Genomic DNA, 27500 nt, shown 5'->3' with positions numbered 1-27500 from the left:
CATTTTTGAATTGGCTTTAAATTTGGGGAGGATATTTTTTTTTTCAAACAAAAAGGCTAATTAGCGTTATGTTTATGTTTTAAAACTGTATTAGAAGCAATGTGTCACGGAGTGGTGGTGACGAACCCCAAGATGCAGAGATGACAGGCTTGGTACATGAAAACATGGTTTTGATGTTGAAAAAAAAAAAGGCAAAGAAACCAGGAAACAGCAAACAGCTGACCTGGGATCAGTTCTTGTGGGCAGGTACACATCTGACCTGAGATCAGTTCTTGTGGCCCATGTCCACATATGACCTGGGATCAGTTCTTGTGGCCCATGTCCCCATATGACCTGGGATCAGTTATTGTGGGCAGGAGAACAGCTGACCTGTGATCAGTTCTTGTGGCCATGTCCACATCTGACCTGGGATCAGTTCTTGTGGCCATGTCCACATCTGACCTGAGATCCGTTTTTGTGGGAAGGGGCACATCTGATTTGGGATCAGTTCTTGTTGGCAGTTGCAGATCTGACTTGACTTGACTTGACTTTATTTATTCATGCTTGCAGTGGAGCCAAGGCCCCACTGAAAAAAACAGCTGAACTTTACAATAGATCTCAAACAAACAACAAATAAAAAATGAAAAGAACAAACAGTATTTTAAAATTATTATGGAACAGCTGACCTGGGATCAGTTCTTGTGGCCGTGTCCACATCTGACCTGGGCTCAGTTATTATGGGCAGGTGCACATCTGACCTGGGATCATTACTTGTGGGCAGGTGCACATCTGATCTGAGATCAGTTCTTGTGGCCCATGTCCCCATATGACCTGGGATCAGTTATTGTGGGCAGGAGAACAGCTGACCTGGGATCAGTTCTTGTGGACATGTCCACATCTGACTTGAGATCAGGTTTTGTGGGCAGCTGCACATATGACCTGGGATCAGTTCTTGAGGCCATCTCCACATATGACCTGGGATCGGTTCTTGTGGGCAGGTGCACATATGACTTGGGATCAGTTCTTGTGGCCATGTCCACATCTGACCTGGGCTCAGTTATTGTGGGCAAGTGCACATCTGACCTGGGATCAGTACTTGTGGGCAGGTGCACATATGACCTGAGATCAGTTCTTGTGGCCCATGTCCCCATATGACCTGGGATCAGTTATTGTGGGCAGGAGAACAGCTGACCTGGGATCAGTTCTTGTGGCCATGTCCACATCTGACCTGGGCTCAGTTATTCTGGGCAGGTGCACATCTGACCTGGGATCAGTACTTGTGGGCAGGTGCCAGGGGCGTCGCCAGACATATTTCACTGGGGCACGTGCCCCACTGTTGATCTGCAGTGCCCCAGTAAAAAATTCACCAATTAAAAAAAAAACGCTTCAGAGTTTTAAGTCTACATAACATAGACAACAGCGCACATACTACTTAGTATGGTCATTGATTGCTACTGTATTCACTCCACGAAACAGTGAGCACATGGCTACTTAATATGGTAATTTATTCACATGTGGATCGAGACTTCGGTTGAGAGAGAGGGGGGGGGGATTCGAATCACTGCGTGAGGTGGGTGACGTTAGCCAACAACAATTTGTTAATTACAATATTTTGACTTTGATTTGACTCAAACTGTAATTCCTAGATGGATTTAAGAAAGTTATTCGCCCGCAGCAGGGAAGAAGCACCGAGGAATGAGAGATGTAAGTGAAGTCCTAGCTAGCTAGGCAACATCATTGCCTTAAGTTGATGCTAAATTAGCTAAGGTTATTCCTTGTATCAAGACAAACATATTCATTTGCTGTACGAGCTGTCGGGAAATTTCAGTTGAACATGAAACATAATGTTGGTTATTGTCTGCTGGTTCTGCATCAATGATGATTTGGAGTAAGCATGTGTGAGTTGAGTGCTTCTCAAATGGTTTATCTTCAGGAAGAAAAACATTTTTCCATATCATCAAGTCGTGAGCCAAATTTTTAAATCATTCAAGTTTATTTCACAGAAAAATAGTACAGTAGACTTGTCTTGTTAATCAGTGTGACTTTGACTAAAATAATCTTGTTTTGTCACCAGAAAAATGGCTACAGCTAAAGCATCTGTTTTTGTTTCCAGAAAAAATAGTAACATTTCTGTATTTGTTTTCAGAAAGATGGCTGAAAATATCGGGGATTGTTGCCCCATTTAGATTTTTAAAAAATATATTTCCATGTCTGTCCTGAGTCCTCCTCCAACTTGTTAGTCAGTTTGCCTTTTGCTAAAATACTCACTAATAGTCACTAGAAAAAAGGCTAAAATAATCTGGTTTTGTTGCCACAATTTCATTTTTTTCTCCCTAAACTTTTTTTTTTTCATGCACTCATCTGACTGCGACTCACTGAAAATGACACACAATCCACTTTTATGTCACGACCCAGCAGTTGGGAACCACTGGTCAACTGTACAACGGTTACTGTAATATTTCCATGTCTGTCCAGAGGGATTGACCACTTTGCAAAAATGAAAAGGAGACGTTCCAGTTTACTTCTCAGAAAATGATTCCCTGAACAGACACACAACAGTTGTTCATTTATTCTACTACTGTGGCTTTATTGTTTTGTGTATATTTTATAGTTTTGTGTATCTAAAATAGGATTAGCCACATTGCCATAAATGGAAATTAAATAATATAAAAGAACCCAGAGATGTAGGGGTGCTTTATTTTTTGTTTTACTTTTGTAGATGTTAAATTTGCAGATGATTACTGCAATATATATTTCAAAAAGATTAATTGCTCTTCCTTTCTGCTTTTACCAGTAGCAGTTTAGAAGTCTGGAGTAAAAAAGTGCACAAGTAGGTCAAATGCATTAGTTAATTTCAGGTGGTTAATCAAAGATCCATACAACATAATCTGATATGATTTCATAGTTTAAAGCACTATTTATGTATTTGTTTATGATAAATAAGTGCTAAAAATGTTTTTGCTTGCGCGCTTTGCACGCTCACATGAATTATTTGTGCCCCAGGTGTGCCCCAGTACAGTATTAGGTCTAGTGACGCCCCTGGCAGGTGCACATCTGACCTGGGATCAGTACTTGTGGGCAGGTGCACATCTGACCTGAGATCAGTTCTTGCGGCCCATGTCCCCATATGACCTGGGATCAGTTATTGTGGGCAGGAGAACAGCAGACCTGGGATCAGTTCTTGTGGCCATGTCCACATCTGACCTAATAATACCCATAATCGTTTTTAAAGACTTTGTTATGAGAGCGGCATATGTTTGTGTGTGGCCCTTTAAGGCCTACTGAAACCCACTACTACCGACCACGCAGTCTGATAGTTTATATATCAATGATGAAATATTAACATTGCAACACATGCCAATACGGCCTTTTTAGTTTACTAAATTGCAATTTTAAATTTCCCACAAAGTGTCCTGTTGAAAACGTCGCGGAAAGATGACGCGTATGATGACGCGTGCGCGTGACGTCACCGGTGGTAGCGGACATGTTCTTCCAGCCCGATCCAAGCTATAAGTATTCTGCATTAATCGCATAATTACACACTATTCTGGACATCTGTGTTGCTGAATCTTTTGCAATTTGTTCAATTAATAATGGAGAAGTCAAAGAAGAGAAAATGGAGGTGGGAAGCGATGTATTGCAGCTGCCTTTAGCAACACAAACACAGCCGGTGTTTCCTTGGTTGCATTCCCAAAGGTGAAACTTTACTATGGAACAGAGCGGTCAAGCGAACATGGTTCCCGACCACATGTCAACCGGCAGGTTTGGGTGAGAAAATTGTGCAAATAAGTCGGCTCTTACCGTAGACGTGAGCGGAGCTTGCGTCCTCCTGCAGCTGCAGACTATTACCTCCTCCCACTGGAGACATTGGCGGTCACTACACTCGTGGCCACACCCCTCTGACTTTCAGGTACCATATAATCTCACTAAAACACTAGTAACACAATAAGCAGATAAGGGATTTTTCAGTATTATCCTAGTAAATGTGTCTAATAACATCTGAACCGCTCCCACAGCCCTCGCCTTTTTTTTTTCTAGTCCTTCACCTTCACTATCCTCATCCACGAATCTTTCATCCTCGCTCAAATTAATGGGTATGTCGTCGCTTTCTCGATCCGAATCGCTCTCGCTGCTGGTGTCCATGATTGTAAACAATGTGAGGAGCTCCACAACCCGTGACGTCACATGCACATCTTCTGCTACTTCCGGTACAGGCAAGGCCTTTTTATGAGCGACCAAAAGTTGCAAACTTTATCGTCAATGTTCTCTACTAAATCCTTTCAGCAAAAATATGGCAATATCGCGAAATGATCAAGTATGACACATAGAATGGACCTGCTATCCCCGTTTTAAATAAGAAAATCTAATTTCAGTAGACCTTTAATGTGTTGACAGCAGGTGAGTGACGTCAGTGAGTGTGTGGGCGAGCGGGGAGAGGGAGCGGTCTCTGAGGGCGGGGGAGAAATACATTGACTTCAAACTCCGTAGCTTGCTAGCTTTCTGAGAGTCTTATTTTGTTAGCACAGGCAGGATGAAGCAGGTCTTTTATGGTGAAGACAGGAACTGTGCAGTCGGTCTTTGGAGTTTTGACAGCAGGTACGGCCCAAGAGTCTGTTGAAATAAAAAGTGTTTCTATCCGTCCTGTCAGTGATTTTTTTCTTAATAATGAGCTCGCAGCAGCAGGGGTCATCTCACGAGATCTTCGGGTGCCGAGAATGTCAAACTGACGAAAGTGAAGTCTTGGTGAAGATTGATGATTGCTAATTTTTATATATATTTATTTAAATACCTGGCTTGGATGGACTGACACACCCTCCGAGATCGACCGGTAGCTCGCGATTGACGTAATGCCCACTCCTGATTTAGTCTTTTAAAATGTGTTGCGGGCCAATAAAAATCCAACTGCGGGAAGCAAATAGCCTAGTGGTTGCGAGAGCAATGTGAGCAAGGCAATGTGTTACTACGCTTAAAGGCCTATTAAAACCCACTACTACCGACCACGCAGTCTGATGGTTTATATATCAATGATGAAATATTAACTTTGCAACACATGCCAATACGGCCTTTTTAGTTTACTAAATTGCAATTAAAAATTTCCCGGGAGTTTCTTGTTGAAAACGTTGCGGAATGATGACGTGTACGTGTGACGTCACTGACTGTAAGGAAATATTAGCGCTGCACACACACGCAGCTAAAAGTCGTCTGCTTTAACCACATAATTACACAGTATTTTGGAGATCTGTGTTGCTGAATCTTTTGCAATTTGTTCAATTAATATTGGAGAAGTCAAAGTAGAAAGATGGGATTGGGACGCTTTAGCCTTTAGCCACACAAACACACAGTGATTCCTTCTTTAAAATTCCCGGAGGTGAAGCTTTACTATGGATCACAGCGGTCAAGCGAACATGGTTCCTGAAAAACTTGTCAATCGGCAGGTTTCGGTGAGAAAATTGTGGTAAAAAGTCGCCACTTACCGGAGATCAGCTGAGCCTGTGCCGTCCATACAGCTGCCGTCGACTTCCATCAGACACTGGCCTCAAGACAGCCGTGGACACACCCCTCCGACTATCAGGTACTATTAAACTCACTAAAACACTAGCAAAACAATAGAAAGATAAGGGATTTCCCAGAATTTTCCTAGTAAATGTGTCCAAAAACATCTGAATCCATCCCAATGCAATCACGTTTTTTTTAACTTGATTTTTTATTTATTTTTTTCTAGTCCGTCGCTATCAATATCCTCAAACACAAATCTTTCATCCTCGCTCAAATTAATGGGGAAATTGTCCTTTTCTCGGTCTGAATAGCTCTTTTTGTTGGAGGCTCCTATTAAAAACAATGTGAGGATGTGAGGAGCCCTCAACAGGTGACGTTATCGTCTGCGACTTCCGGTAAAGGCAAGGCTTTTCTCTTAGCGACTAAAAGTTGCGAACTTTATCGTCGATGTTCTCTACTAAATCCTTTCAGCAAAAATATGGCAATATCGCGAACTGATCAAGTATGACACATAGAATGGACCTGCTATCTCCGTTTAAATAAGAAAATCTCATTTCAGTAGGCCTTTAAAAAAAGTATCTCCTCTGGGTTTGCTCTCACAAACACCATAACTGCATGTCAATGGAGCGTTTGACTGTTTTAAAAGGGCGTTATAGATCTATCCTTATCTTCTGCGTTGTTAGCGCCTCGTGCTAGCAGTTGTTCACTATTTAGATGTGTGCCATGAATTGATTAACGTGGACCCTGACTTAAACAAGTTGAATAACATATTCGGGTGTTACCATTTAGTGGTCAATTGTATGGAATATGTACTGTACTGTGCAATCTACTAATAAAAGTTTCAATCAATCAATAAATCAATGAGCTTGGTAATTGGGGTACAAAAAAAAGAGCAAACATGAGGCCTCCCTGTTTATTTTCAAAGCTTACAAGTGGAGATTAGAAAATTACAGTGCTTCAGTGGTAACAGTTCCAGGGGGAGTAGAAGAAGAAGACATGAAAGACCAGTCCGATCTTGAGCAAGTCATGCAAAAAAGGTGAGGGAGAAGGCCTCCGTTAGATTAGCACCCTTTTGTGGAGAAAAATAAATCCATCCGTCCATATGTCAGTGCAAAAATATTCATGACATACTGTACGCATACAAAGAAAATATATATGTATATATATTCACATGTTGTGCACCTAATAAGAACCAAAAGCCTGTTTTAACAGAGCCTCCGAGCCCAGGGCAGAGACTCATCAAAACAGATCAAGCGATGGACTTAACAAAAAAAAAAGTGTGGGAAAGACAGACAGCACCAGAATGAGTGCAAGAGTCGATCACACACACTCGCAGCACTTGGCATGCTTCTCTCTTCAAGCGATCTACAGTACACTGTTGACATTGTTCAAAAAAAGGTCAGTGCATATGGGGGACCAACACAACTAAAAAAGCAAAGAAAATATCAATTTTTTTTTTCTTTTGTAAATCACATTGGCTCAGGTGGCAAAACTCTAGAAGTCTGTTGGTAAACGGCGACGCTACAAACGTGCTAAATGGTTACAACACAGCACCGGTCCACACCAAAAGACACCAGGATACATGTGAGGACATAAATATCAAACATCATCCACACCCGGGTTGGAAAACTGCCACTCATGCTTCAGGCTTGCAGAAACAACCTCAAAATTACCTTTTTTTTTGCATAGCATGAATTATGTGTTCATCTCTAAATCACATCTTTTTACTTACTTTTGCATTTGATGGCCTTTACAAGCAATGTTATGCATTAAAAAAAAGAAAAAAGAATGGAATCCCTGTGCTTTAGCCATGTTTTCATTGAAAAGAATCATCAATTATCGAATTAGTTGAATTGGGATCTTTATTTAAAGTCTATCATCTCTGGTGTTCCTCGAATGCAAGGCATGAGTGGTACAAAAACGAGTGAGCGTATTCAGACGCAGCAGTTGGAGGGTGAACTTTGTGCATATTAGTTTTAAACTACTGCTTGGTTACATGGATAGTTTTTGATTTCACAGTTAAATTCAGTAAATGATTTATTCCCTGGCCAAACTTTGAGCTAAAATGTGTAGTAGTTGAATGGGTTTATCAAAAAATGGCACTAAAAAAGTGGCAAAAGACAAAGGTGTGTGTGTATGTGTATATGTATATATATATATATAAAATGAATTATTTTATAGATACATAAAACTATGCAATATATATATATATATATATATATATATATATATATATATATATATATATATATATATATATATATATATATATTTGACAGTTTAAATATATTCGTTATATAAACCATGATTGACAAAAAAATAAAAAATAAATACTTTTTTTTTTAATTCAAACCTAAATTTTATTTTATGCATATTTTGCACTAAAACAAATTATTGGGGAAAATATGTTTGGTATTTTTGTTTAGTTGTGCAAAGTAACTAATTTAATATGACCCAAAAAAAAGCTGATGAACCGCTGCAAATGTTTAAGTTGATTTGGCAAAAAATACTATTTTCAGTGATGGAGCAGGAAAGGGTGAGGAAAACGCCAGATCAAACCATTACTATGAATCAAAATCAATGTTGTAAATGATTGACCTATTCACAGCTCCAATTACTTTACATTAAATATCAATACATAAAATGGGTTTCCTTTGACAAAAAGGGCATAAAAAACAAAACAAAACAAAAAAAACGAAAAATTGATATCACTGGATAGATCTGAAGTTAATTTAGGGACTCAAGCATTGGATATAAAAACAAAAATGTATGTATAAATATGTGACTTACTTTTAAGACTTGAATTAATGAGACCCCCGGACCTATAACGTTCATAACATTGAAGGATTCCCTGAGGGTAAAGAAGGAAAAAAGGCAAGAATTTTGAGTTCAATGTCTTTTCGGAGGAGTGTGTGGGTGAGAGAGCGCCAAGGTTGAATTAAGGGATTTTATTTTGAAATTAAAAAAAAAAACTTTTTTTACACCTATGTGAAGTGATTGTTATACTTTTTAAAATCAAACTTACATGCATTTTTGATGCATGTGTTATACTAAAACAAATTAATTGGAAATAATAATACATTTTTTTGTGCAAAATTTAAAAAATGAACACAATCAAAACATCAATTGGATTGGATCGGATTCCAATACGTTTGATTACCGACCGAGCACCAAAGCTGTGTGCATCCAGGGACTATGATGAGTGGATCTGGAGAAAATGTGCCTTTATATTCTTATCAGTGACGGAGCAGGAAAGAGTTGGGTAAAATGTCATGTAAAGCACCCTGTCATCCATTCGTCGACATTTTATACCCGCTTATTTGCGCACAACAGGGCCCCAAACGCAGACGGCATGATATGCATACAGGGAGGAACATTGAAATATTGTGACCGCTTTGTCAAGTTTTAAAATGCGTTCAGACTGCAGTTTAGTCTGATTTATGACCTCGTACAAAATTGGCCTAGGTCAGATTTCAATCAAATCGGAATTGTAGCGTTCAGATACATGAAAACAACCCCATGTGGGCAAAAACAAATGATGAAAATCGACCCGCAGTGTGAACATGTCTTGGTAGCTATATTTAGCGAGTATTTAGATTAGAGATGTCCGATAATGGCTTGTCTGCCGATATTCCGATATAGTCCAACTCTTAATTAATGATTCTGATATCAACCGATACCGATGTATATACAGTCGTGGAATTAACAATTAACACATTATGCCTAATTTTGTTGTGATGCCCCGCTGGATGCATTAAACAATGTAACAAGGTTTTCCAAAATAAATCAACTCAAGTTATGGGAAAAAATTTCAACATGGCACTGCCATATTTATTATTGAAGTCACAAAGTGCATAATTTTTTTAACATGCCTCAAAACAGCAGCTTGGTATTTGGGACATGCTCTCCCTGTGTGAGCATGAGGAGGGGTAGGGGCTAGCGGGGGTGTATATTGTAGCGTCCCGGAAGAGTTAGTGATGCAAGGGGTTCTGGGTATTTGTTCTGTTGTGTTTATGTTGTTAGGGTGCGGATGTTCTCCTGAAATGCGTTTGTCATTCTTGTTTGGTGTGGGTTCACAGTGTGGCGCATATTTGTAACAGTGTTAAAAGTTGTTTATACGGCCACCTTTCACTGTGACATGTATGGCTGTTGACCAAGTATGCCTTGCATTTACTTAGTGTGTGTGAAAAGCCATAGATATTATGTGATTGGGCCGGCATGCAAAGGCAGTGCCTTTAAGGTTTATTAGCGCTCTGTACTTCTCCATATGTCTGTGTACCACTGCGTACAACAGCGTTTTAAAAAGTCATACATTTTACTTTTTTCAAACTGATACCGATAATTTCCGATATTGCATTTATCAGCCGATAATATCGGCAGCCCGATATTATCGGACATCTCTAATTTAGATACTAGAACTCAAGCGACTTCTTGTGGGAAGTCTCACCCACTAACTTAATTGTTTCCCCCGCAGCAGCGTCCATAAAACACATGCGCGGGCCTCATGGCCAATTAAGCAAATAAGACAATGATGTCACCCAATAGGTGACAGTCCTGTTGAGCAGGTTGAACACAGCACTGTTTGTTGCCTAAAACTAAAAAAAAAACACTCAGTAAAACCCATGCCCTCCTGCTCCACCTTTTTTCTTCTGGTATCAAATTGTACGTTTAGTTTTTTTGCACATTAATTTGTGCTCAATTCAAGTGAAATATTATTTATTGCCTTATTTTGGTATCCGTTGGTACAGTATGTTGCATGTGTTTGTATTGAAACCAGGTTGGACTATTTTGACATTTAGGTTCCTGTAATTAAAAAAATGTACATTATTCTCCTTTTACAACCAAAAAAAAAAAGAATGTTGGAGTAATAACGTATCAAGTTAACTTTCAGTTTCGATTCCTGCCAAGGCGTTGCAACCTTGGTGGACAAAAGCGTGAGAGACGGGCCACCATTCGAGAGACTGGTTGGACCTTTTATATACCGTATTTCCTTGAATTGCTGCAGGGCATATAGTATGCGCCTGCCTTGAATTACTGCCGGGTCAAACTCGCTTCCCAAAATAATTAGCGCATGCTATGTATTACCGCCTGGTCAAACTCGTGACGTCACAAGTGACACCCTGTCATCATTTTCAAACTAGAGGAGGCTGATTTCAATGCCGTTAATTTGAAATCGCATAAAGGGAAGAAGATTAAGAGCTATTCAGTAGGATTTAAGGTTTAAGCTTACATCACACTCAATTTTTTACTGCATTCCTTTGGTAAGTGCCGGAGTGAGAAAAGGTTTTAAAACAATTAGCGCATGCTTACTTTTACCGCATGCCTTTGGTAAGCGCAGGAGTGAGGGGAGGTTTTAAATTAATTAGCGCCCCGGCGGCAATTCAAGGAAATACGGTAGTTTGGTTCATTCTGTCACACAGAGCTAGTATTTTGTTTGTATTTACAAATAAGTTTTTAAACTTCAGTTCTAGTAACTGCTCATCATTCTAGACCAGGGGTGTCAAACGAACAGGCCGGAACAGGCCCGCGAATAGGTTTTATCCGGCCCTCGGGATGAGTGTGCCAAGAAGAAAAATGAGCGGAAATTTTTGAATGACAGAAAGTGCTGTTCTAATTTCCACTAGATGTCGCAACAGCAATTATTTGTATCTTTGTAGATTATGCTACATCCATCCATCCATTTTCTGCCGCTTATTCCCGTTCGGGGTCGCGGGGGGCGCTGGCGCCTATCTCAGCTACAATCGGGCGGAAGGCGGGGTACACCCTGGACAAGTTATGCTACATATGTTATTAAAAAAAAATCACATGATGTTAGTGCACCAGTCAAGGACAATGATCAAACTACATAAATAACATCCTATAATTTGATTTTGAAATAATTTTTTTATCTTGGTGGTTCGAAAATAAACACCAATGAGTTGACTGATAAAGATTATCACATAATTTGTTTAGAAAGTATATATACCGACAAATAAAGATAGAATACTATTAACCGCAACATGTAAGTGTAAAAAAACCCAACCCAAAACATTATGATTTGTACATTTTCAGAATGTGCTTGTTCAATTTTTACACAAATGCAACAAACTGAAGTTGTCTTTATTTTTAAAAGCCTACTGAAACCCACTACTACCGACCACGCATATATCAATGATGAAATATTAACATTGCAACACATGCCAATACGGCCGGTTTAGTTTACTAAATTACAATTTTAAATTTCCCGCGGAGTTTCTTGTTGAAAACGTCACGGAATGATGACACGTGTTTGTGACGTCTCGAGTTGGAGGGGACATATTACTAATATGTCCCCTCTAATATGATATTAGCGCAGCACCACTTGCGGCTAAAAGTCGTCTCTTTTCATCGCGCAATTACACAGTATTTTGGACATCTGTGTTGCTGAATCTTTTGCAATTTGTTCAATTAATATTGGAGAAGTCAAAATAGAAAGATGGAGTTGGGAAGCTTTAGCCTTTACCCACACAAACACACAGTGTTTCCTTGTTTGAAATTCCCAGAGGTGAAGCTTTACTATGGATCAGAGCGGTCAAGCGAACATGGATCCCGACCACATGTCAACCGGCAGGTTTCGGTGAGAAAATTGTGGTAAAAAGTCGCCTCTTACCGGAGATCTGCGGAGCTTGCGCCGTCCATGCAGCTGCCGTGACTTCCCTCATACACTGGCGTCAACACACCCGTGGACACACCCCTCCGACTATCAGGTACTATTTAGTCTCACTAAAACACTAGGAACACAATAGATAGATCACGGATTTCCCAGAATTATCCTAGTAAATGTGTCTAAAAATATCTGAATCGCTCCCAATGCAATCGCCTTTTTTTTTTTTTTACTTTTTTTCTTCTAGTCCTTCGCTATCAATATCCTCAGCCACAAATCTTTCATCCTCGCTCAAATTAATGGGGAAATTGTCGTTTTCTCTGTCTGAATAGCTCTTGCTGTTGGAGGCTCCCGTTAAAAACAATGTGAGGATGTGAGGAGCCCTCACACCTGTGACGTCATCGTCTGCGACTTCCGGTAAAGGCAAGGCTTTTTTATTAGCGACCAAAAGTTGCGAACTTTATCGTCGATGTTCTCTACTAAATCCTTTCAGCAAAAATATGGCAATATCGCGAAATGATCAAGTATGACACATATAATGGACCTGCTATCCCCGTTTGAATAAGAAAATCTCATTTCAATAGGCCTTTAAGTTATCATGCCTTGATTTGGGAGTACACTTTTCTCCATGTGGCCCCCCATCGAAAATTAGTTTGACACCCCTGTTCATAATAAGACTAAATCTTTAGCCACTTTCACGAGATAAAAGCCCATTCAATCCTAAATTCGAGTGAATGCATGAAAAAAATGTAGATTAGATCAGTAGGAAATTATATCAAATGGCACAAACACATGTCACACCCTCCTAAAAATGTTGTGGTTTGTATTTGGAGCATTATGTGTGTCAAAAATATATACTTTTTTAAATAAAATAAAAACAAAAAAAAAAAATTAAAAACAATTTTGATTATTATTTTTTTACTTCTTTAAAGTAACTCCAAAAAAGCGAATTTTCCTTTCATCAGTGCGCTACTTCTTTGGGGGAAAGTAACACAATCGAGCATAGAATGAATGACTTGTGAACATTTTGCATCACACGCCACGTCAATGCGGTCTGCATTGGCGTGCACGTGACGTCGCCGTGCGCGGCCTGGTGATGACGCGCGCCTTAAGGCATTGAAGGAGGCACGAGAGAAACAGCACGTGACGGCAACACCTTGCTTGCACAGGCACAAGGCAAAAACCCTCGGCCCACTGTAGCTTGGTGTCAACAACAAGGGGTTCACCTCTGCTACCATGTACTATTAGCACGATGAAGACATGGTACAACATTTTTTCACAATAGTCCTGGCACAAAGCAAACAACAAAGAGAGAAGAGAAAAGCAGGCAGTGGAAGGATTCTGTTATGTCCCATTAAAAATGACAAGTAGCCCTGTTTTACTGGTCACTGGTTATTCCACTGCTTTTGCTTTGCTGTTTTGTCGCTTGCGGCAAAAGCAGCAACAACAACAACAAAAAAAAGACAGATGCGCTTTTAATCATAACTATTAGGGATGGGCATAATCGATTTTGTTCAAAATGACATCTATCTAAATATAGTTGATTAATGATGTATTAAAGAAGGGGAAATAGAGTTCGCTACGCTGCTGTTATTCACTCCACGCCACATAAACATGTATATTTTCAAAACACACATTGCCCGACTTCAGTGCTGATGGAAAAAAGAAATACAAACCCCGTTTCCATAAGAGTTGGGAAATTGTGTTAGATGTAAATATAAACGGAAAAAAATGATTTGCAAATCCTTTTCAACCCATATTCAATTGAATATGCTACAAAGACAACAGCATAAAAATGTTCAAAGTGATAAACATTTTTTTGTCTGCAAATAATCATTAACTTTAGAATTTGATGGCAGCGACACATGACGAAGAAGTTGGGAAAGGTGGCAAATAAATACTGATAAAGTTGAGGAATGCTCATCAAACACTTATTTGGAACAGCCCACAGGTTTTTATACCCATGATTGGGTATAAAAACGGCTTCCCAAAAGATGCTCAGTCTTTCACAAGAAAGGATGGGGCGAGGTACACCCCTTTGTCCACAACTGCATGAGCAAATAGTCACACAGTTTAAGAACGTTTCTCAAAGTGTAATTGCAAGAAATTTGGGGATTTCAACATCTACGGTCCATAATATCATCATAAGGTTAATAGAATCCGGAGAAATCACTCCACGTAAGCGGCATGGCCGTAAACCAACATTGAATGACCGTGACCTTCAATCCCTCAGACTGCACTGTATCAAAAACCGACATCAATCTCTAAAGGATATCACCACATGGGCTCAGGAACACTTCAGAAAACCACTGTCACTAAATACAGTTCGTCACTACATCTGTAAGTGCAAGTTAAAGCTCTATTATGCAAAGCAAAAGCCATTTATCAACAACATCCAGAAACGCCGCCGTTTTTCTGGGCCCAAGATAATTTAAGATGGACTGATGCAAAGTGGAAAAGTATTGTGTGGTCTGACAAGTCCACATTTCAAATTGTTTTTGGAAATATTCGACATTGTGTCATCCAGACCAAAGGGGAAGCGAACCATACAGACTGTTATCGACGCAAACTTCAAAAGCCAGCATCTGTGATGGTATGGGGGTGCATTAGTGCCCAAGGCATGGGAAACTTACACATCTGTGTAGGCACCATTAATGCTGGAAGGTTCATACAGGTTTTGGAACAACATATGCTGCCATCCAAGCGCCGTCTTTTTCATGGACGCCCCTGCTTTGTGCAGCAAGACAATGCCAAGCCATATTCAGCACGTGTTACAACAGCGTGGCTTCATAAATAAAGAGTTTGGGTACTTTCTTGGCACGCCTGCAATCCAGCCCTGTCTCCCATCGAAAATGTGTGGCGCATTATGAAGCGTAAAATACGACAGCGGAGACCCCGGATTGTTGAACGACTGAAGCTCTACATAAAACAAGAATGGGAAAGAGTTCCACTGTCAAAGCTTCAACAATTAGTTTCATCAGTTCCCAAACATTTATTGAGTGTTGTTAAAAGAAAAGGTGATGTAACACAGTGGTGAACATGGTCTTTCCCAACTACTTTGGCATGTGTTGCAGCCATGAAATTCTAAGTTGATTGTTATTTGCAAAAAGAAAAAAGTATGAGTTTGAACATCAAATATCTTCTTTGTTGTGCATTCAAATAAATATGGGTTGAAAAGGATTTGCAAATCATTGTATTCCGTTTATATTTACATTTCCCAACTCATATGGAAATGGGGTTTGTATATATGTAAACATATATATCTATATACATGTGTATATATATGTATATGCGTGTGTGTATATATATATATATATATATATATATATATATATATATATTTATTTCACACACACACACACACACACACACACACACACACACACACACACACACACACACACACACACACACACACACACACACACATTTAACCTAGGTTAATACATGTTATCAGTATCTGTATTGATGAACGTCAATATCGTTCATGGATGATCGGAATCGGCAGCATAAATCGGCAGCATAAATCTCTGATCGGAACATCGCTACTCTTTGCCTATGTGTCATGGCCAATTATTAGAGTTGGGAGTCTTTGGGCAACTCACAATTCAATCCGAATCAGATTTTTATGGTTACGATTCGATTCAGAATCGATTCTCGATTTAAACCGATTTTCACAAATTGCATTATTTTGTATAGAGCAGTATTCGTTAAAAAAAAAAAAACTTTTCAAAACAGGTTACTGGTCACCAAACCTCATTAGGAGCGCTGACGTTTGACGTTTAAAAAAATGATTATTTTAATGGAAAATGAAAATTATGACTCAATTTAGAATCTGAATAAATAATCGCGATTTGGATGTTAATCTTTTTACTTTTTTTATTTGAGCACCCCTTTTTCTATGCCAGAATGGCAGGAAGTACACTAACAGTCAAAAGGTTTAGAGACCCTTTAATATGCCATTAAATGTGAAAGTGTCTCCAAACGTTTGACTGGTAGTAAACTTTATTCAAATAGTCATTGCATGCTTGGTGATTTTTTTCCTTTTTAAGTAAAGGTTGGAAAACAATTTTCTTAGTACAAACTTGCACGGAAATGGGAGTTCAGAACAGTCAGATATTCACCTAGTTTGCTCAGAATAACTTTTTTTCTAGTGGATCGGGGAAATGTATTCAAAAAAGCCCATCCCTAATAATAATAAAGAGTATTAATTCCAATACACCAATATTCAGATGGAAATGTTTCTTAATCACTACCAATATATACAGAGAAGATATAAGGTTGCATTCCATGTTGAAATTATTGCACAGTAAAAGCCACTGTGGGCTTGTAATGGTCACCCCCGTATAAAAATAGAACATTAACACACCAGACATGTCTTCTACTGTTTATTTTTCATGGGGGGGTGCATTCCCGCCATCACGCGAGCCACAGTGTGAAGCGGAGTTCCTCCAGTCACATCTTCTATCCGCACATCCCCAGCATATTCTCTGTCTGTCTGTCCCGACATCTCCGGTTTCCAAATAGAAGGGACTTCTTTTTTCTTTTTTTGGCGAGTGCTGACCCGCGCAGCTTTGGCACTCCAGAGAGTCCGAGACAAGCCCGGGCGGGGAGATGGGAGAAGAAAATGGCGGCGTACTCACATTGCGAACCGGACACCCGAGTGAGCGGCGTCGCTGGGTGCTTTCAGACGACGGTCTCCACACCTATGAGCTTTGGCGTGAGGATCCGCGGCGTGATCCCGTTGTTGAGGTCTTCCTCAAACTCCAGCAGTTGGCCCATGAAGTTGAGGTTGGGGGAGATGACGGGCCTCCTGGTCTTAACGAACTTGTAGGCGTCCGTCATGGTCATCCAGGTGTGCTTCATCAAGTAGGCAATGACGATGGTGGCGGAGCGAGACACGCCGGCCTGGCAGTGGATCAGAAGGCCCATACCAGCTTGGTGGGCTTCCTCTGGAACACAGGAAGGACCACATGGTCACTGTTTCTTGTACAGTACAACATGGATTTACAGTGGGGCAAAAAAAGTATTTAGTCAGCCACCGATTGTGCAAGTTCTCCCACTTAAAATGATGACAGAGGTCTGTAATTTTCATCATAGGTACACTTCAACTGTGAGAGACAGAATGTGAAAAGAAATCCAGGAATTCACATTGTAGGAACTTTAAAGAATGTATTTGTAAATTATGGTGGAAAATAAGTATTTGGTAACCATTCAATGCTCTCACTGATGGAAGGAGGTTTTGGCTCAAAATCTCACGAAACATGGCCCCAAAGCATGATGTTTCCACCCCCATGCTTCACAGTAGGTGTGGTGTTCTTGGGATGCAAAGTGTTCTTCTTCCTCCAAACACGACGAGTTGAGTTTATACCAAAAAGTTCTATTTTGGTTTCATCCGACCACATGACATTCTCCCAATCCTCTGCTGTATCATTTATGTATCCATTTTTTGTATAAACTCAACTCGTCGTGTTTGGGGGAAGAAGAATACTGAGTTGCATCCCAAGAACACCACACCTACTGTGAAGCATGGGGGTGGAAACATCATGCTTTGGGGCTGTTTTTCTGCTTAGGGGACAGGACGATTGATCCGTGTTAAAGAAAGAATGAATGGGCCCATGTATCGTGAGATTTTGAGCCAAAACCTCCTTCCATCAGTGAGAGCATTGAATGGTTGACCAAATACTTATTTTTCACCATAATTTACAAATAAATTCGTTAAAAGTCCTACAATGTGAATTCCTAGATTTTCTTTTCACATTCTGTCTCTCACAGTTGAAGTGTACCGATGATGAAAATTACAGACCTCTGTCATCATTTTAAGTTGGAGAACTTGCACAATCGGTGGCTGACTAAATACTTTTTTGCCCCACTGTACCAACTTAATTGCTTCTTGAACTGAGTTCGTAAATCAAAAAGTTTGTATAGTGAAGCAAAGTTCTCAATTCGAAACAATCGACTGCATTTTTCCGGGATGTAGAGCGCACCAGTATGTAAGCTGCACCCGCAAAATTTTTGAAGGAAAATAATATTTTCTATATATTAGCCGCAGATATAAACGTTGTGAATAGAGGTGTCAGATAATGGCTTTTTTGCCGATATTCAATATTCCGATATTGTCCAACTCTTAATTATTGATACCGATATCAACCAATACATACCGATATATACAGTCATGGAATTAACACATTATCATGCCTAATTTTGTTGTGATGCCCCGCTGGATGCATTAAACAATGTCACAAGGTTTTGCAAAATAAATCAACTCAAGATATGGAAAAAAATGCCAACATGGCACTGCAATATTTATTATTGAAGTCACAAAGTGCATAATTTTTTTTACCATGCCTCAAAACAGCAGCTTGGAATTTGGGACATGCTCTCCCTGAGAGAGCATGAGGTGTTTGAGGTGGGCAGGGTTGGGGGTGGGGTGTGGGGGGGTAGCAGGGGGTGTATATTTTTGCGTCCCGGAAGAGTTAGTGCTGCAAGGGGTTCTAGGTATTTGTTCTGTTTTTGTGTTACGGTGCGGATGTTCTCCCGAAATGTGTTTGTCATTCTTGTTTGGTGTGGGTTAAAAGTGTTAAAGTTGTTTATACGGCCACCCTCAGTGTGACCTTTATGGCTGTTGATCAACTATGCATTGCATTCACTTCACGTGTGCGTGTGTGTGTGTGTGTGTGTGTGTGTGCGCGTGTGTAAAGCCGTTGATATATATGTGACAGGGCAGGCATGAAAAAGCAGTGGTCCCCAAACTACGGCCCGAAGGCCGGATTTTGTATGCGGGCGGGTCGTATCCTTAAAAAGTCCCATGGAAAAAATAAGTAAAAAATAAATAAAAATTTTTGGGGAATTGCAATTAATTCATTTTATTTTATTATTTTGTATTAGTGCATTCATTATAATTATTATACCGAGAGTAACAAGTGGTAGAAAAAGGAATAGAAAAGACAGATTTGCAATCACATTTTAATTTTTATTATAATTTTTTTTTTTTATCTGTCCTTTCTAATCCCTTTTCTACCGCTTGTTACTCTCGGTGTCTCCTGGGCACATCCAAATGCATTTTTCCGTCGATAACGTGACATAATTGCGCTCGGAATATATATATTTATATATACATATATACACACATATATATATATATATATATATTAGGGCTGCGAATCTTTGGGTGTCCCACGATTTGATTCAACATCGATTCTTGGGGTCACGATTCGATATATCAATTTTTTTCGATTCAACGCAATTCTCGATTCAAAAACGTTATCTTTCCGATTCAAAACGATTCTGTATTCATTCAATACATAGGATATCAGCACGATCTACCCCAGTCTGTTGACATGCAAGCAGAGTAGTAGATTTTTTTTAAAAAGCTTTTATAATTGTAAACGACAATGTTTTATCAACTGATTGCAATGATGTAAATTTGATTTAACTATTAAACGAACCAAAAATATGACTTATCTTATCTTTGTGAAAATATTGGACACAGTGTGTTGTCAAGCTTATGAGGTGTGATGCAAGTGTAAGCCACTGTGACACTATTGTTCTTTTTTTAAATCTTTTATAAATGTCTAATGATAATGTAAATGAGGGATTATTAATCACTGCTATGCTGAAATTGTAACAAATATTGACACTGTTGTTGATAATATTCATTTTTGTTTCACTACTTTTGGTTTGTTCTGTGTCGTGTTTGTGTCTTCTCTCAATTGCTCTGTTTATTGCAGTTCTTAATGTTGCTGGGTCAGGTTTGGTTTTGGAATTGGATTGCAATGTTATGGTATTGCTGTGTATTGTTTTGTTGGATTGATTAAAAAAATATATATATTTATAAAAAAAAAAAATATATATATATATATATACATATATACACACACACACACACAAAGCCCGGCCCCCCGGTTAAATTTTTTTAATCCAATGTGACCCCTGAGTCAAAAAGTTTGGGGACCCATAATGTAGATGATCTACATCTGCTGTACAGTTTTTTTTTTTTAGAAAAGAGAGGTTAAGAATACTTCTCCTTCTTTTAAACAAAAAACAGTTTTATTTTAAGTTATATATAATTTTATTGTAGCTCTTTATTTATTTTATAGAGAAATACAGTTAATTGTAGAACTGCTACCCCATTTTAACGAATTCTGAATCGAATATTTAGCCCCAAGAATCGAATCGTGTGAATCCCAAAGATTAACAGTCCGATCATAAATACATTGAACCAATTACAGTTAATACATGTGATCAGTTCGATATCGGCCGATCTCACTAATGGATGCTTGGTATTAGCATAAAACCCTGATTGGAGCATCCCTAACCGTGCCCCAAGATGTTCATGTGTGCATGTTTACCTACCGATGAATTCAAAAGCCTCCTCAAAGTACTGGCGGAGGTTCTGCTTGTTGCTGTCGGTGGCGGGCAGGCGCTTGTAGATGAACAGGCCCGTGTCGTAGTGGTAGAGCGGCAGGTGGGTGGTCACGTTGAGGATGAAGCCCACGTTCAGCCGCTGCAGCAAGTTGACGTCCTGAGCGTCGCGTTCGTTACCCAGATAGAGGAAGGGCAAGACAGGCGTCACGTCGGCGTTCTCGATGTCCGGGGTGGAGGGCAGGGTGTGAGGTAGCGTCCCCGAGAGGCCGGCAGCTGCGCCCGAGTCCAAAGTGTCGTGAAGGTGCAGCGAGTGTTCACACAGGTTCTCGTGGCTCTGCCTGAAGCAGCTAAGGCCTCCTGCGAGTGAGTAAGAAAACATTATCTCCATGCGGGATATACTTTCTGTTTCAGTTAGCAACAACACACTAGAAAATGCCATTTTGGTGGAAAAAATTGTGTGAATACAAAGAGCTAAAGCCCAACTGAAATGCTAACAGTTAGCATGCCAGCCAGATAGCGTCAAATAACAAAAAAATTGAGCACAAACCGCTAGTGTGCTAACCGAAATCAGTTAAAATGATAAAAGTATCATGCTTACAGTTAGCATTCGTGAAATACAAAAAAAATTGACACTAAGGTGTATACCAGCTGAATTTAAAAAAATTAAATCTAGCATGCTAATGTTTGTTAGCATGCTAACTGTAATAAGTGTCAAGTATGAAAACATATTACTCTGAGGGGTGTGTACCTAAAAAAAAAAAAAATGTCTTAATGCTAGCCTGCTAACATTGATTGATTGATACTTTTATTAGTAGATTGCACAATTCAGTACATATTCTGTACAATTGACCACTAAATGGTAACACCCGAATACGTTTTTCAACTTTGTTAAGTCGGGATCCACGTTAATCAATTCATGGTACAAATATATACTATCAGCAAAATACAGTCATCACACAAGTTAATCATCATAGTACATACATTGAATTATATACATTATTTACAATCCGGAGGGTGGGATGAGGAGCTTTGGTTGATATCAGTACTTCAGTCATCAACAATCGCATCAACAGAGAAATGGACATTGAAACAGTGTAGGTCTTACTTGGTAGGATATGTACAGCCAGCAGAAAACATAGTGAGTTCAGACAGCATAAGAACAATTGGATATACATTTGATTATTTACATTAGTTTATTTACAATCCGGAGAGATGAGATGTGAATGGAGGAGGGTATTAGTAAAGGGTTGAAGTTGCCTGGAGGTGTTGTTTTAGAGCTGTTTTGAAGGAGGATAGAGATGGACTTACTTTTACACCTGTTGGGAGTGCATTCCACATTGATGTGGCATAGGAGAATGAGTTAAGACCTTTGTTAGATCGGAATCTGGGTTTAACGTGGTTTGTGGACATTAGCATGCATCAAGTTCCAAAATACGACAGCGGTGTTTCACCTAAGGGTTTCCCCTAGATTGCCGACATACCTGTGGGGTGAGGGGCGGGGCTTAATTTGCAATGACATATGATTTTTTATTTTTATTTTTTAATCACGCAGACGAAAGTGTCTGCACGGAAGGTAAAGCCTGTTGGAATTGTGCCTTTTGTTAGCATGTCAATCAAATTCGAAATAGCGTCAGACTTTGTGGGACTTCTTCGGGATGCTACGATACATTATATTACTTTCATCTGTTTTCACGTCAAAACCCCTATTGTTCGAAATGTGGTGGCTATGATATTGCCGTGGCGGTGCTCAACATTCAGTTACATTATAGGAAAACCCTGCTTGGAAAAAAAAAAAAGCTACCATACTTACGCTAGCCTGCTAACAGATATAATTCGTCAAGTAACAAAATATTTGACGCAAGCGGTGTATACCTGCAAAATTGGCCCAAAAAAAAAACTAGCATGGTAATCCAATCCACTTCATTTGTATAGCACATTTAAACAAAATAAATGTTTCCAAAGTGCTGAACAACAATATTAAAGACAATATTCAAATATTATCCTTAGCTCCACCAATGACTTAATAAAAAATAAACATAAAAAAATAATAAAGTAAATAGATAAATTAAAAAAAACAATATAAAAATAAATATAATTAAAAACAATTTTAAACGGTAAAACCAATTAAAATAATAAATAAAAATCAAAAAGTAATACTGGAATGCTAACAATTAAAAAATTAACTATGGACCGCACTTTTAACACCCCTGGCCTAAAATATTTAAATATACAAACGCAATATATTATTTTGGTACAAAAATGATAATAAAACCAGAGGCTCATAATTTGGCTGCTGACGTATGCATTATCTAATGTGTCATTTCCAGTTGCATTTTTTTGTCAAAGCTTTTATTAATCTACTTGTTCATTTACTGTTAATATCTGCTTACTTTCTGTTGTAACATGTTCTATCTACACTTCTGTTAGCATGTAATAATCACTTATTCTTCTGTCATTTGGATACTTTACATGAGTTTTGCTGATACTACAAACGTGTAGTTACAGAGACAATAATGGTGATACCAGTACTGATACTTCACATTTTCAAGATTATTGAAAATCATTTTTGACCACAATTATAATTAGACAAAAACACAGGATAGCGGTGTAACAATATCATTTAGATATTCAAAATATTTCCTTATTCACTTAAATTACATACAATATTTTTGAAAAAAATAAATTAAATAGTGAAAAATATTTGAACTTAAGCAAAATGTACTTTTGGCTCCGATTTAAACCCTTTGTTTTTTCTGCCTAGGGCTTATTTCCTGAGTTTTGTAAACAGTAAGAAAAATTATTTTTGTGATGACAATAAAAAACAAAACAAATATATGTATCTTATCACTGTAGTATCGACCATGTACTGATACTTGGTATCGTTATTGTCGATATTAGTATCAATCCACCCACTCCTGTTCACGTTCAAGAGCTCTTGCTTAGATGTTAGCATATCCTCCTACAGTGTGTAGTGGAGTATGTTTAGCTATTCCTTGTCCTCCGGTGAACATGATACTTGAGAGGGGGAAAAAGTAGTTTGCTGATTTAGAAGCTGCACTGGGGAAGGATGTTAGCCTTTAGCTTGCTAGCGAGGATGCTACGATGCGTTGAGGACGCCTTTTGTTCGCCTGTTACTGTCAAATTTACAGCACAAGGCGAGAATGTGTCGATATCATGATACAACAACTGTATCAAAAACTGTCTGCCAAATTTATATAGTTTAGTCGACATTGACAGAGTCAATTAAATCTAATTTAAAAATATCCATCCATTCACTTTCTACCGCTTGTCCCTATTGGGGTTGCGGGGGGTGCTGGAGCCTATCTCAGCTGCATTCGGGCGGAAGGCGGTGTACACCCTGGACAAGTCGCCACCTCATCGCAGGGCCAACACATATAGACAGACAACATTTACACACTAGGGCCCATTTAGTGTTGCCAATCAACCTATTCCCAGGTGTAGAAAGATCCCAAGCCCGGGATTGAACTCAGGACTACACAGGACCTTCGTATTGTGAGGCACATGCACAAACCCCTCTCCACCGTGCTGCCATTTAAAAATATTAAATATTAAAAAAATTATTTTAGCACTGTATTGTTTATATCACTCAATTAAATTTTGCTGTGTTACAGATTGAGTATTGTGTTCGAAATTGCTATGGTGGGAGTAAATAAGCTCTGCTTCCTCCCGCTCCTTTTCAGACATGCTGTAATGAGAAACTGGCAACACAGTATGTGACGTCTCATATTGTAATTGCATGCGTGTTGGAAATAAACTGACACCATAGCCATTCACATCACGCAACCCTACTCTCACCTGTGCATGTTGGTGAGAGTCTGGACAAACGTGCAGATAAAATCATGTCTTTTCACTGTTGGGAGACCTGAATCATCATCCTCATGAACCAGGAACTAGACCAGACCTGGGCAAATTAAGGCCCGGGGGCCACATGTGGCCCGTTAAGCTTTTCAATCTGGCCCGCCGGATATTCCCCAATTTTTTTTTAGATCGTTAAGATGGAAAGTGTAGCTGCCATCATGATGTGCAGTCATGTTTTCTAATGACCGTAAGTCTTCAACTATACTAAGTATTTCAATTGTAGGAATCTGCGCTTTTGCATGATATACTACTTACTATGGTCATCTAATTAGTTACTATGGTCATCTAATTAGTTACTATGGTCATCTAATTAGTTGCTATGGTCATCTAATTAGTTACTATGGTCATCTAATTAGTTGCTCTGGTCATCTAACTAGTTAATATGGTCATCTAACTAGTTAATATGGTCATCTAATTAGTTACTATGGTCATCTAATTAGTTACTATGGTCATTTAATTAGTTACTATGGTCATCTAACTAGTTTCTATGATCATCTAATTAGTTACTATGGTCATCTAATTAGTTACTATGGTCATTTAATTAGTTACTATGGTCATCTAACTAGTTTCTATGATCATCTAATTAGTTACTATGGTCATCTAATTAGTTACTATGGTCATCTAATTAGTTGCTATGGTCATCTAATTAGTTACAATGGTCATCTAATTAGTTACTATGGTCATTTAATTAGTTGCTATGGTCATCTAAGTAGTTGCTATGGTAATCTAAGTCACAGCATCTCAGATAAGGAACCAAGCAGTGTGGGTGGGGAGCGTTTCCACAGAAATACAGGTGTCAGGGACAGACGCGAAAGGAGATTTTCATAACATGAAAAATCCGATATATCAGATTGTAAGTTTTTTGGGGGGGGGGTTTTACCCTTTGCGTTCATATTTCACTGTTGCATTTTTGTTGTGTTTCGCTTGATTGTAAAATATGTGGACGGAGAGGGGGTGTGACGTTCATATGTTGTCAATATTCAGTGTTTTATTCTTCACAGATAATATTGTAAATCCCACATTCTTTATTTTCATGTACATTCCAGATGTTTCATTGAGTTAAAAAAAAGAAATACAATTCCATTTAGTTTTTTAAGGCGGTCTGTCATAGCGTTTTTCGCATTCAATCAAACATTATTGCATGTTTTTTTTTATTAGTGTTCCTAAAAATCAGATATACCGGCCCCCAGTCACACTTGTTTCTCTAAATATTCAGTGTTTTATCGTTCATTCGTAATATTGTAAATCCTACATTCTTTATTTTCACCAAACCTTCTCCAAGGTTTCTCATAGTCACTGCCACCGACGTCCCACTGGGGTGAGTTTTTCCTTGCCCGTATGTGGGCCCTGCCGAGGATGTCGTTGCGGTTTGTGCAGCCTTTTGAGACACTTGTAATTTAGGGCTATATAAATAAACATTGATTTATGTACATTCTGGGTGTCTCATTCAGTAAAAAAAAAAAAAAAATTATATTTGGTTTTTTTTGAGGCGGTCTGTCATTAAGTTTTTAGCATTCAATCAGACATTATTGTGAGGTTTTGTATTAATGTTCCTAAAAATCAGATATACTGGCCCCCAGACAGACTTTTTTCCCAAAATTTGGCCCCCCGAGTCAAAATAATTGCCCAGGCCTGAACTAGACTGTGCTAACCAACAAGCACATGGACCGACACCATTTTTTAAATTTATTTATGGCTCACAATTAACTTTTGACCTCTGAATAACTGCTTTGCACCTGTCAGACACACACACACACACACACACACACACACACACACACACACACACACACACACACACACACACACATGGTCAGTGTGCGTACTATTCACAGTGCAGGAATTGTCATTCAATGTGAGGACATTGCACGGCGTCCCATTTTGAATTCATAATACTCCTATTGAACGTCATTCTATCGCTATTTAATGGTTATGAAGGTCTCATGTTTCAGCAAATATGTTAAGCGGGTATTTCATAAAACCGAGAGTTCCTGTTTTTGTTTGGTTTTTTCAGCCCCGTGTGAACCGTCCTCTCATCTCCGCGATTTGAACGGCGAATGTTGAACGGCGCTCTTTGGCCTGGGAGAAAAGTGCACGTCATAGACGGAGGCGGCCGAGAGTCTGATGCCATGGAGGGGTCTTTAAATAGGGAATATTTAAATGAGTTGGAGGCTCGGGCCAAAAATGGGTGAACCAGAATTATATTTGGTTGAATTTGGGCGGTATAGCTCGGCTGGTAGAGTGGCCGTGCCAGCAACTTGAGGGTTCCGGGTTTGATCCCCGGTTCTGCCATCCGAGTCACTGCCGTTGTGTCCTTGGGTAAGACACTTTACCCACCTGCTCCCAGTGCCACCCACACTGTTTTAATTGTAACTTCGATATTGGGTTTCACTATGTAAAGCGCTTTGAATCACTAGAGAAAAAGCGCTATATAAATATAATTCACTTCACTTCACTTCAATTTGGAGTGGCCAAAGAAAGCAGGGTGAGAGTCAACTAATGGAATAAAAGATGATACGACGCATGGTTTGATACTCAACAGTGAAATATCCAATTTGAACCGTTTTTAATCACAATAAATTACCGTAAATTCCAGACTATAAGCCAATATCGTGGAGTTATTGAGTCCATTTAGCTGATTGGAGAGCTAGCTTCTGCAGTTAGTGGGTCCATGACGATGACTTCCGTTTTGTTTGATTAACCGTTTTACTGCGGTGTCACTGAAACAATTAAGGTGTGTAAATAAACATTTACCAAATATTTATTTGTATTCATTTCACAATATATATATCTGCAGCTCATAGTCCGGGACGGCTAGTATATGGGGGGGGGAAAAATGTATTCTAAAATTTTGTAGTTGCTGCTTATATCCCGGTGCGCTCTCCAGTCCGGAAAATGCGACATATAGCACAAAACAGCAACTGCTCAGTCTTAGCTAATTATTGATTGATGGGATGGGCTGTGGGGACTCAGACTCAGACAGATTTTGAACTCAATCGCACAAAAAAATGTTTTTAATAAATCTCACTTGTCCCTTGGCATACCTTCAAGTACCTCCAGGGTTCCGCGCACCCCCAAAAGAAGACTACTGCTCCACTACATGTCATCGCACACGCTTTTATATCACACAACCAACGGGCCGGCTCCGTATCATGTT

The 27500-nt window shown here is 39.1% G+C and overlaps 1 protein-coding gene and 2 long non-coding RNA genes across 4 annotated transcripts in view; 1 reads left to right on the top strand and 2 right to left on the bottom strand.

The window, feature by feature from the left end:
- The window catches only part of LOC133542204 (uncharacterized), a 185422-nt gene that overhangs the window by 54661 nt on the left and 103261 nt on the right, over positions 1-27500 (top strand). The gene's annotated exons all lie outside the window — the stretch shown is intronic.
- Positions 1950-7696, bottom strand: LOC133542203 (uncharacterized). The gene is made up of 2 exons (XR_009804091.1): positions 7138-7696; positions 1950-6657 (listed from the first exon to the last, which is right to left on the bottom strand). It is a non-coding gene; the product is annotated as an uncharacterized LOC133542203 (long non-coding RNA).
- Positions 16473-27500, bottom strand: part of dusp10 (dual specificity phosphatase 10) — a 35491-nt gene continuing 24463 nt past the window's right edge. Inside the window, exons 3-4 of the mRNA XM_061886098.1 lie at positions 20453-20821; positions 16473-17049 (exon numbers count right to left, since the gene is read on the bottom strand). Coding sequence (XP_061742082.1) covers positions 16784-17049; positions 20453-20821 — 635 coding nt within the window. The 3' untranslated portion in view covers positions 16473-16783. The remainder of the gene's footprint in view (positions 17050-20452; positions 20822-27500) is intronic.

Source organism: Nerophis ophidion, linkage group LG24 (assembly GCF_033978795.1).
Source record: "Nerophis ophidion isolate RoL-2023_Sa linkage group LG24, RoL_Noph_v1.0, whole genome shotgun sequence".
NCBI lineage: Eukaryota > Metazoa > Chordata > Actinopteri > Syngnathiformes > Syngnathidae > Nerophis > Nerophis ophidion.
This window is presented reverse-complemented; position numbering and strand designations above follow the sequence as displayed.